Below are 12,616 nucleotides of genomic sequence, written 5' to 3'. Positions count from 1 at the left end.
CTTGGGCTCGCGAGTGTGTTTCATGACGAGGAAATGCCAGGTGTATATAACAAGTATGTCAACTATTTTTATCCACGACGGGCATATTTTATTTGTTAAAATTTTATTATCAATAACTTGAATTTACTCGAGAAATATATTCTGCGCGCTTTGTCTTTTGCACGATTGTATCACCAATGTTTCGGCGAAATATTAAGTAATTAGTCATTCCATTGCCTGACTCATTGGGCTATTCGAAAAGATTTTTTGTTTATTCGTGTCAATCTCAAATCGTCTGTCGATCAATCGTCAAATCTTCACATCTGATCGCATTTCTTCAAATGTTTATTGAGAAAGAGAGAGAGACATTTATTCTTAGTAAAAGATATCAAGGAGGTAACATAAGACTTTTGCGAGAAATTAATTTTTAAGTACCGTAAATATACTTGAGATTTTATATCAGAAAAAGATAAGAAATAATTACAAAACCTTTATTTTTGGATAATTTTTAGAGATTGAATCAATTTGGAGATAATTATTTTCTAACATATTTTATACACACATACATTATTTATGCATATTATTTATTTGATTTTTGCTCAATCGAATCTTTGTTTATTTTTTATTTTTAGACGCGGCTGATAAGAAAATCACCTAATTTTATATCTTTGATTTTTATATTTTAATTAGCTTTATTTTTGAAAAGAGACAAGAAATCAGATGGAAATAATACCTTAAAGACAATGATAAATATAAATGTATCTTTTATTGATAGCAACAAAATAATAGATTGACAGATGACAAGATAACAGAATGATTAATATAAATAATACAATAAATCTTTGATTTGCGATTGTATAATTGTATGCAATCTTTGCATTTTTTAAATATACGCCTTGAATAAGATTAAATAAATCAACGATATCAAATAATTTTTTTTTATTTGCTTTAAACTTAGAAACTCGAAATTCTTGTTTTCAAAGCGATTAAATGCGTCCAGAAGTTCCTATCGTGGTATAATCGTACCAGCTGGCTCCTTTATGCCGCGCATAACCGGTAGTACGTGTGCATGGAAACACGTTTCTTCTTACGTCTCGACGTTTGGCACACAAGGCATCTTTGTTTAAGGCATTACAAGTGCAATATATCGCACATACATCGGGGAATTTTATTAGTAACGCCAAACAATGAGTAATATTTTGACGACGAATGCAGTTGGAAAGACTCAGATCAAGGAATAAAAATTCAACACAATTTTTGCATACAAAAACGAGAATATCGGTGCTTTCTCTTTGGAGAATTTTCAAAAAATTTCCAAAAAAATTTTGTATTCATCGATTGTAATTTCACAATATACACCGTTATAAAGTAGAATGCGCAAAAGAAGTGAATACACGCTGCTGCGAAAGGTTAATCCGATATATGTGTGACAGCAACGAATCGTACCTGTCTTAAGGCCCATTTCACATTTAGTTTCATAACCAAATATGATAACCAAGTAAGTAGTAATTGATTGCAAAACGCAAACCGATAATTCACCGGTGGAATAACCGACATGTTTTTTACGATCTGGATTTATGATCGCCTTAGATGAACGGCGTCTTTAATTTCTTACAGAATTAAATTTTAATATATTAAATTAATTTAAATAAATTAATATCTCTCTCAAATCTGTTTTGCATGTTCTATAAACAAATATAATACTATTAATACTCTATAATTGATACTATAATAACTCTCTTTCTCTCTTCTCTCAATTAAAATATATTAACTTAACTTTAATTTCTATGTTATTCGGGAAATTCTAAAAATATAATTTGTACTAATTATAATCATTGCTCTTTCAGTGTTAGCTCTGTTTCGCTAAATTTTTTGTTGATTAACCAAACTTGTTTTATATTTTATATTTTTCACACACGTATACATACATATCTTTAATAAATTGTAAAATATTTGTTAATTTTATTATTCTCTTACATACTGAAAAGATTAAGCGATATTTTTTACTGAGATATGACTTTTTTGCGATTTATTTTTATGTTCTTCGGGTGTTTGTGAATTATTTTAGCATTTATTTAAGCTATGATTCGCGGAGGGATTATAGACGATTGTGAATGCGATTCAATACGCCATGTATACGACGATGACAACGTCATCTTCGAATCGCTTCTTTGTGTCTGGCGAGAACTAGGACGCCTACAGTTGTGTCTACCAATGTACTCTTCCTGCAATAGAGGCTCTCGATCGATTTGAGGTATATGGAGAAATTGATTTTCGTAATATTCCATGCTTTTATGCCATACAATTTCATTATAAAAAATATACCCTCTTATCAAAGTTTCGCTAGAGAAAAATTATGTTTTGATAAAAGTTTCAAATAATCAGTTAAAACAAAAACAGTCAACATACGAAAGTTGAATTGACTTAAGAAGATTAAAAAACAAAGAGAAATAAGATTATGTTTTAACGATAAAAAGATAATTTTTATTTACAGTCTAGAGAAAGAAAGAGAGAGAGACAGAATAAAGGAGAAATCTTTTCTTTGAAATTTGGATTTTCCATTCAAGCAAAATCTTATATCTAATTAATTTTGTTAATTTTTTTAATTATAAGATAATTTTGCGTGTATGTTATATTCGTGTAAATATTTGATAATAAAATCCGATTTTGTTATCTAACGCCAATTTTCATAACTCGCGGTTTCTTTTCGAATATCGATTGCTCGACAGCTTTCGGCTAATGAGAGAATTGATCTCGAGCAAGAACGTGAGCAACGCCGTGGTTAAGCGACGTGTTCTAAATTGTTATTGCCGCCGGGCACAGGAAAAAGCCACTAGCAAACGCTATTTACGGCCACCGTAAATCAAACGGCGCCGAAGAGCGCGTGGCTACCGCAACGCGACGCGACTAAAGGCGTGAAATATATATTGAGCATAGTTCGTTCGACCTATTGAGGCACTCCTATTCGTGCCCGCATATTTATTCAACGAGTCTCAACGTTAGAATCATGCTTTTGAACTTCGAGGAGGGACTCTCGAGATTCCAGAATCAAAATTGCTGACCGAGATCCTAATCCTCGAATCTCTCGATCGGAATTGGAGATGGAATGTCGAGTCGCGATTGAATTCCGTTACGTAATAAATTCATGGAATTGTGTTGATTGAAACTATTAACAAAAAATTATATAGATTATTAATTAAAATATTGGTGAAATTATATTAATGAAAATATTCGCAAAAATGTTGACGGAGTTTATGTCAATGTGTGATGATGCGGTTTCCGTTGTGCGCGCCGCCAGTACACCCGGTATATTTTCGGCGAAATTCCGCGGCTACGAGTTTCCTTACGCATCTCGCCGGACCGCATTCTCTCGCTCTTTGTGTCTCTCTTTTCCCGCAGACGGAATGCCAGGCTTCTTTCTTCGCGGCCGATGCTTTGCGGTCGATGCTGATTTATGACGGTTGAGTTAAGCGATTTCCGCGCAAGGATACCCTGACAAAGTGGCTCCGGATGATTATCCGTATCTCCCGAAGAGAGAGAGAGAGAGAAAGAGAGAGAGAGAGAGAGGGCGAGACGGAAATAAGAAAGTGTATGCGGTTTTTTATGCGTTCGCCGTAACTTGCTCGTCGAATGCATTATCTGAAAAGTTTGTGAAACGATTTATCTGAGACGGTGAAACAGCGAGTCTCCATCATTAATGTCATATCACAATATTCGCATAAACCTTTTCTTTTTCATCTTGCTTTATCTTGTATCGTTATAAAAAATGTGAGAATTGTATGTATAAAAATCAATTTGAATTTTTGAATTATGTAAAATTCCGAAACTTAAATCAAATTTTTCCTGGGAAATTCTGAAAATCTCGAAAGTAAAGATTTTAAAGAAATGCAGGTAGCAAAGAGTACGTAGATGAAAGTCTGTTAAGAAAATTTACCGCATATTTGCTTTCGATATCTTCGGAGAATCTGACCTGAGAATTTCTTGATCGGTACTTTGTGCTCTTCCTCGAATTGGAGATTAGAAAAATTCGACATTTTTTAGAACATAAATCGGTCAAAGATTATCACATATTGGTTATCTTGTTCCTTTCTCTTATCGGTGTATGCTAAAGAATTATTTCCATTTCTTTCAAACAACATAATTTTTTTTGTCTCTCTTTTTTGATTTGTGAGGTACCAAGTAAATTTTATCCAACTCTATATCACTCTATATGATCAGGAATCCTAATCAAAAATTATATAATGAATGATAATACGATGAATGTGAACAATACATAATTTGTGAAGCTATTCAAATGCTGCACGTTTCGCATTTATGATCAATGAAAGGCGGCGTGGAAAAGTGAATGAAGCGGCAAGTTCCTCGATGATTCTTCCCTTAGAATTGCCCCCTCGTAAACTTTCTACCACAAGTGGCTCGCTGCAAAGCGCTTCAACAGATGCACTGTCAGCCACAGAGATAGGGAAAGAGACGAGTTTCTTACATAACATCGCAGCGACAACGCTAACAAAAAGCATCGTCTCTTTGCCACCGTCGTTCTGGGAAACGAGCATTTATCGTTGTCCCACTTATGTGCTGCGTGCTGATTCTCGTCTTAATCGAGATTGAAAAATCTATTATTGATAAGCTCCAAGTATATAAAACAATAAAGGCGCTTTTTACCTGGTCAACATCTTTGTATTTAATTATCATAGTTTATTATTTATTATGTATATTTTTATTGTATTTTATGTTAATCACGATTTCTAAATTATTATATATTGCTAGTTCTTCGTCAACTCATAAGTTTATGTCACGCTATTTTAATTTTACGAGGTATTATCACACAGATTGCTAATTGCTCCATAAGCCCGCCTTTTTGATTGAAAAATCTATTGTTTTTGCAAAATATAAGCTTCCCGGAATTGCGGCATTAATTAGAACGTTTCTTTAATTCTCTCGATGTTATTATTATTTTTCATTTTAATTTTCTTCAAATGCACGCGCAATATTTCATTGATTCCTCACACTTATGCTAGATCAGGCTCCGAATCTATCATGCTTTTATACACATAAACACATTTAATAAAAAAGAAAATTTTATTTCATTTTAATTTATCTATCATTTTATCTACCATTTTATCTATTTTATATATCTATCTTTTACAGAAAGAATTACTCTTTATTTGCATCAAAATTCCATTCTAGCTATCTATTTAACCTCGTTTCAATTTAATCGGCTAATTTTATCGTTCGGTTTATCTAATCAACGTTCGATCAAATCTCTCTCCAATATTATTATTCAACTCCGAGTCTTGTTATGATTACGAGAGGTGAAAAAGAGACGAGAAAGCAGAGTCTGCCAAACTCGTGTCAAGCTACCATTTAAATCTCCACGTTTCTCTCGTGTCATTCTAACTCGCCGGCGCTCACGTGCGCGCGCGGCTCGCGATGACAGCGTCGCGCGCGTCACGTGACGCGGGTCACGTGACTCGCGTGTCACGTACGGTAGCGTCCGTCGCCGTCCGTTCTTCAGTTCAGTGCGAGCGCGACCGGCGCGCGCGATGTACGTCTATTGTGGGTTTGTGTTGTCGCTCCTCGCGCCAGCGGTCGTCGCCGGCACGCGACGTACTATCCGTTCGCGCGACCTCGGCTCTTTCGTCGCCGACCCGCCGTAACAACGACGTGCCGCAGTCCGTTTGTCCTCGGAGTAGTCTCCTCTCCTCACCTCGATAGTCGTCGATCGTCGTCGCCACGGGCTACGTGTGGACTACGTGGCGAACGGACGCCAGCGAGCGTCAGCTGGGTACGCATTTTTATCTCTCCTCGATTTTTCACCGATCGTCGCGTCGCAGGAAGATCAGAAAGATTCGAAGAGGAAAATCCGAGTTCTCTCTGATATTCTCGAATTCAAATTACGAACCTTTAAGAATGTTTGAAGGAAATTGTCGATCCCGTCAAAATTCCTTGACCAGGGATCCTGAAATAACTAGGAATAGCCGCATGCTATGCTATCGAAGGCAGACGGGTCGTTTTCCTTTCTCTCTCGCTCGATAATATACCGTATCAGCTGTCTTTGTCGTCTGGGAACGGCACATTAAGTGGTCGCTCGCGCGTACAAAGATACACGGCATGCAGCTTCCGGTTTCCGCGTAAGCTCAGGAACTAACCTGACCTGAGACGCTTCATTAAACCTATCAAAGTTTTAATTTACTCCACATTTTTTTAGTTTATTAATTTATTAATTTTTTCATTAATTTAAATTTGTTAAATATGTGATCTTTTTAGAAAGAAAGAGAGAGAAAAGAAAATAAAAGATTTTTGTGGGTTTGATTGTGTGTGATATGTTTTGCTGATGTTTGTAGCTGAAATATTTTAACTCACTTGATCGGAAGGACTCAAGATCCTTGACTCAAAGACACACTACCTGCTTTTGGAGTATGTATTCTCTGATATTTGAACATTTATGTTTGATTGTTTCTAATCTCTCAGCATTGAGTATTTACAGTTGTCTTTTCCTTCTATTTAATAAATGCAATTTAAAGAGACTTAATTACTAAATAATATTTAATATACTATATATGTACGCAATAGTTAAATATATTTGTAATTATATTCATGTGACAAAAGTAACACGGTAATATAGCGCAATAAATAATATTTTAGAAGCTATAAAGAATTAAGCCGATCCTGCATCGATCAATATTATTGAATTGATCAAAAGAGAATCGCGACGCGATATTAAATATTGCTCGAAAGATGCCGGATATTGCGCCTCTCTACACGCGCATATTGCACGCGCCCACGCCTATGCAAATCCCGCGGAATTATCGAAAGAGTGCAAGCATGGAATGTAACGTATCACCCATCCACGCACGTCTCGCGATAGTTGCACTTGTCTCGATTATATAGTTACTGCATTCGAGTCGCAAAACGAGCTTGAATGCAACGCAACAATACTATGGTATGTACATTACGGTGTATTTTGGCGCGCTTGACTAATTAGACGTTATTACGTGTTGCATAAGGTTGATCATAAATGATTAAAATGGCAATTATTGAGTAATAATTGAAATTAATGAAAATGTTGAATTTAGGATAATAATATCGTTAATTGTGTATATCTGTAAATCGCGTAACACTTGGACGCCTGAGAAAAAATGGTATAAAATGATCAGATGTAAATATACATAATTAGTTATGAAAATATGATAATACATGTAATTTTATACGATCATATAAAATTAAATATGTTATCAGATCTTTTCATAATTAATTATGTATATTTACAACTGATTATATATTTTTTTTTTTTTCGGGCAAAGTTTATTCTCTTTGAATTATCACGTATTATAGGAATATTAAAACACTTGGAGTATTATATATATGTTTTGATGATTGCATTATTTACGTCGTAAAATTTTACTTATGTAATGCGTAACTGCGTATAAATGATGTAACAACAGAGTGCAAGTATTTCGCGAAAAAAAATTTTTTTGATGTTTCGGGGTGGCTAATCTTGAAATCGATATCTTTTTTATTGATCTCCTTTAATTTATACAGAATATCCTAAGATTATATAGACATTTAACTCTGATCACAGGAAGAAAAAAATAAAAAAATATAATAGTTTAGTTAATATATGACATATACTAGTTTTATACATATATTTACATTTATATTTTCTTTTCTTATATATTAATTATTCACGGAGGAACTTACTAATGAGAGATCATTCTAGAATCACGTCCCGACACATGTATTTGCGTACAAGCTATTACACAATTATCGGACGAGTTTAATCGAACATCCATTATGCCGACCTCGAGCGGCCTCGAGCGTATCCGATAGCACCATTTCCACCACCGAGCTTGGTATCCCGCTGGTATAGAGACTGAGAATCACGCTACACGAGATACTAGAAAGCTTGATCACCTTAGGAGAATATCGGTATTCGGATAGATCCGGGTTCGATCGCACGTTTCTCGGACATTGTATTAACGAATGTGTATGGGACCTCCCTTTGCATATTTCGCTCGTTTAAACAAACGCATAGTTTCGTACTTGCAACGCGTAGTTTTGTAGTTCCGATCAATGCGATCAGCCTTTTGCCTCGAGTCTTGCCAAAGTCGCGTTGCCAATCGTTCCTCAGGATTTATTATTAGGCCTGCATCGACGAGATGCAGCTTCAGTTTCATTAGCGCGCAATTAAAACGCACGCGCACATGTTTGTTTATATATATTTGTGTTAATTTGTGTTATAAACAAATTAACATATACATTTTGATTTGATTTTTATTTTTATTAAAAATATTTTGTTAATAAATATATACATAAATATTTTGATTATCCGTGTATGCGATGTTTTGTTAACGATGCCGATACGCCTGTTGCAGATGTCGGAGTTTCCAGTGGACGGAAGCGAGAACGGGGACATGCATACCGTCATGGAGAACTTCCAAAAGAAGAACAATCTGGTGACCGGCAGGACGCACCACGTCACCCATCACCCGCAGGTCACCACCACGTCGTCGCAGGTGATAATTTTTTGCTTTTCCTTTCCCTCTTTACTTGTTTCTCAAATATTTGCTCATACTTCATTTCGAGACGCTGTCGCGATTCTTTAGGAAGAAGAAGAGATACCGTCACTCGCTCGCATATCTCCACAAGAATCGTCTACGTTTCGAGTATTTTATGTTAATTGACGTGCACAAGAGATATGACTTTTATTGAAATGGTTTTGAAAATTCACTGCGACATCTGTGTAAACTTTAAATCCTTAAAAAGACGGTCTTTCTTTTTATAAATAAAAAAAATTTATGACAGAGGATAGAGAGAGAGAGATAAAGAAAAGAAATTATAGACATATGTTTTAATCGTAAATTTCAAATTGAATCTAAATCGTAAATCACCCTTGCACTTTTGTATATATTTCTTTTATTAAGTCCAATTATACACATTAGCTACTAAATTATATTAAATTATTAATTCGGAAGGAAAAAAAAAATAAATGGAATTTTTTAACGCGCGTTTTTTTTTGGAATCGGATGTAAATTGAAGATCTAAACTCACATTCTTTTGCACACTTTGCACATCTTTGTGCATATTTAGCAGAAACGAGTCGCGTCGTGCTGCAATATTTATTTGGCCTCGCTGTTTCGGGGAAACGTGATCGTTGGCTTTGTCGCAACTGTTTCTTCTAATTCAACGAACGAGGATTACGCGGTCTTTAATCTCCGCGTTAGCTAGAATTTGCTGTCAAATCGTCGCGCCGTCTTTTTTTGACGCCCACACCTGAGACGAATTTCCTGAAAGTGTACAAGGAAATTTCGAATTATTCATCGATTATGATTGTATCGCGACAATCTGCTAAAAGCCTCAAAAATAATAATCGCCGTCATCGTTCATTCAAGTTAATCGATTCGCCTACCTGACAACGCTTTCCGTTCTTATTCGTTATTTAAATTATTGTTTTATTTTCCAAGTTGCAAAATTCTCAGAAAAAATGTAATATTATTATTCGTCATTATTAATAAGTAATTACTAAACAATTAATATTCGATTCCAATCGACAAATTATTTAACTTAAATCTTGCTTCATAAAAAGCGCAAACACAGCACTATTTTCTGCTAAATATTGTATGTAAATGCAAAATCTTGTGAATCGAATCCAGCGTTGTTCGTGCAAAATTTCGACGACACACGTGACTTCGATATTGCGGTTCAACGTCGAAAAATGGCTCTGTTTTACGAGCGAAATCATTTGTCGGTCCATCTCCGCCGATCATCGTGTAATTAGAAATCACGATCGACTGACGCTCGAATGATCATAGGCATTTACGCAATATGGCCGCCCACGTGCATTTTTTTCCATTAGAAATTAATTCCATTCAATCTCCCGGTGAACCTTGATGTCGCGTTTCAAGGTCCTTTCTCTTGACGTTTTCTCGCTTTCGAGAGAACATTGCCTCTTTCTAAATTTACCGAGCCCTTTTCGTCTCCAGTCGCCTTAGCCGAGTTATCTCGCGCCTCGTAATGACTGCTGGCCGACCGCCAACAGTCATTGCTATGGTATTACTCTCATATGCACAAATACTGTTTACATTTCTCCTTTTGAATCTTTCTCAAAGAATTGTTTCTTTGAGATATATTATTTCAATTTCTACGAAACAATTTAACTTTGTAATGCAAAACTTTTGTATAAAGGTTTATTAACGTTGTCGAACGAAATTGAAAATAAAATATTGCACGGAAAAATTTTGAAGTAAGTTTATATTAATAGACTTTATAATATATTTAAAAATATATTTTTTTAGAAGAATTTTTAAGCTAGTAAATTTTATTTAAAATATAACAGAAAAATGGCGAAGTTGTCACACATATATCTAATAATATTTTAATTAATTTTATTGCTAATTATTGCTTTAAGCGATAATTAAGAATTTTCTCTCACATTAAAAATATATGAAAAGATTGTTTTTCGTATATTTATTATGTTAAAATAATATATATTTTAATATTATACTTTAGTACAAGTGTACTTATTTTTTAAATTCAAGATAAACAGATTTATTCTACGATCATTAATTTAGAAAATAAAAAGGAAGGGTAGTTACTATGAAAGAGGCAATCTGTATATTAAACATATACATATATATATGATATATTTATTATTATATTTATTATTTTTATATTAGATTGATCGAAAAATTCAGAATCTTAAATAATCATCGTAAATAAATTACATATTATTATGAATTCAAAATGAAAGAAGAGAAAAGTGAAAGAGATATTGAGATAAAAGATGAAAGAGAGGGGCGAAACGAATGAGTCATCTTGCGCGGATCTTAAATAGAACGAAAACGGTTTTTGACTCGACAGATGCTGACGACAAACCAGAGCCAACGCCAGAGTAGCAGCACTAGTACTACTAGTAGTAGCAGCAGTAGAGTGGCCAAATCCTCGCAGAGGATCCTCACCTCGTCCTCGTCGAGTGAGATGAAGGCGAGCTCCATGAAGAGCGATCTGACGGAACTCAAGCGCGGCATCTCGGAGATGAAGAACATGTCGAGCAATTTTTCGCAACGGCTGCGCAGCAGTATGGAGAACCTCGTGGACAGGTTGGTTCATTCTCAAGCCGATCAACAATCATTGAAATTAGATCTAACTTTGTATTGTAGATTAGAATGACTTCCGATTGTCGAGAAGAAATTTAGTGTTTTGAAATAGTGTTCGATAGAAATATTTCGAACGAGTGTTTATAAGGAATACATGTGTTATGTTGACTGTTTTGCGAAAATGATATGTGATTTTGCGTGCTTTTCTCATACAAGAAATTGATATTTTTAGAACATTTTCGAGTTTGCCAGTACGTGACGAATCTAATATTCATCGTCATATTATGTTTTTAACTATTTCTCACACACATAGCCTCCGCGTAGCTCTATTTTCAAAATTTGTTTACTATTTAAATACAATTGTACTATTATATATTTTTTTAAATTGGATGCCTAAATATAATGGACTATTTTTCGACATTTGCTTTTACAATACTTAGTTTTTTTAAAATAATATTTTGTTAGTCAAATATTAAATAAAATAAGACTTTTATTATATAAAATCGAATAATAAAAGGAAAAAAAAGGATTTTTATTATATAAAATCGAATAATAAAAGAAAAAAAAATAACGTGTTTAAATATTCGGTTGCTAAAAATTCGTCGATCTAATTTGCAGTAAATAAAAATTGAAAGGCTTTAATTGTAAGTAATAATTCTAGAAATAGTTAACTTCATCTTCCGTTAAAATATCAGAAGTTCCCCGCCTTCAACCTCTCGAGTTACTAAAAAGTTCAGTGATTCATTTTCTTCGATGTCTAAAGGTTCAGACACGCGTTTAAGTTTCATAACTAAAACTTTCGCAACTGAAAGCTCTGAAACGCGTCAACGATGAATATTTGTATATGTATAATTCTGATTTGCGTGTTATTTTCGAGACGGTCGGATTATTTTTAACGCATTGCTCACGTGTCATTTTAAATACTTTGAAATGTGAGATAACGTTTCGTTGCGATTATATCACGTAGCGAAAGATAAATAAAGAACATTGTGTACAAATTTACTAATCTGCATAAAAATAGTCTAAAAATGTTTTGTCTGCTCACTGTGTATTTTACCAATCAATAGTAATATATTAGGTTTGAACACACACATATCGTTCTCGATAAACTGTGGTTCATTATCAATGATATACAAACGAAGAAATGATGCTTTTACTTGAAAATCGAGAATTATAGAATAAAATTACTTTAGACGAGAATTGTTTATAATATCAATTTTTTTAAATCAGAAAAAATAAATTTCTCTTATCGTTTAAATTTGGAATATATGAATATTAGTTTTATGTGCAAAATGCTTAACTTTTCTATGTACAATATATATTGTCTTAATTTTTGTTTAGCACATTTTTTTAAAAAAATTCTTGACTTATGGATTTATTTTTTAATTAATTTTATTTTGTTCAATTTTTATTTCACGTGTATGTGTCAATCATGCAATTATTTTCTGTGTGAATATCGAATAAGAATATACCATAAACTAATAAAGAGTTTGATATTACGGATTCTTTTTTATGTTTATTTTTCAGAGATGGCAATGGAT

The 12,616-nt window shown here is 33.9% G+C and overlaps 1 protein-coding gene across 1 annotated transcript in view; it reads left to right on the top strand.

Annotated features, from left to right (window-relative positions):
* Nucleotides 1–12,615, top strand: part of LOC115238633 (putative uncharacterized protein DDB_G0277255) — a gene marked incomplete at its 3' end in the record, with an annotated part of 32,569 nt that extends 19,954 nt beyond the window's left edge. The window contains exons 2-4 of the mRNA XM_029812622.1: nucleotides 8,355–8,495; nucleotides 10,840–11,078; nucleotides 12,603–12,615. Coding sequence (XP_029668482.1) covers nucleotides 8,355–8,495; nucleotides 10,840–11,078; nucleotides 12,603–12,615 — 393 coding nt within the window. The remainder of the gene's footprint in view (nucleotides 1–8,354; nucleotides 8,496–10,839; nucleotides 11,079–12,602) is intronic.
* Nucleotide 12,616: the final 1 nt, after the last annotated feature.

This window comes from Formica exsecta, unplaced genomic scaffold (assembly GCF_003651465.1).
Source record: "Formica exsecta isolate Colony F162 unplaced genomic scaffold, ASM365146v1 scaffold352, whole genome shotgun sequence".
Lineage (NCBI taxonomy): Eukaryota > Metazoa > Arthropoda > Insecta > Hymenoptera > Formicidae > Formica > Formica exsecta.
The sequence above is the reverse complement of the archived record's forward strand: the minus strand, read 5'-3'. Positions and strand labels throughout refer to the sequence as shown.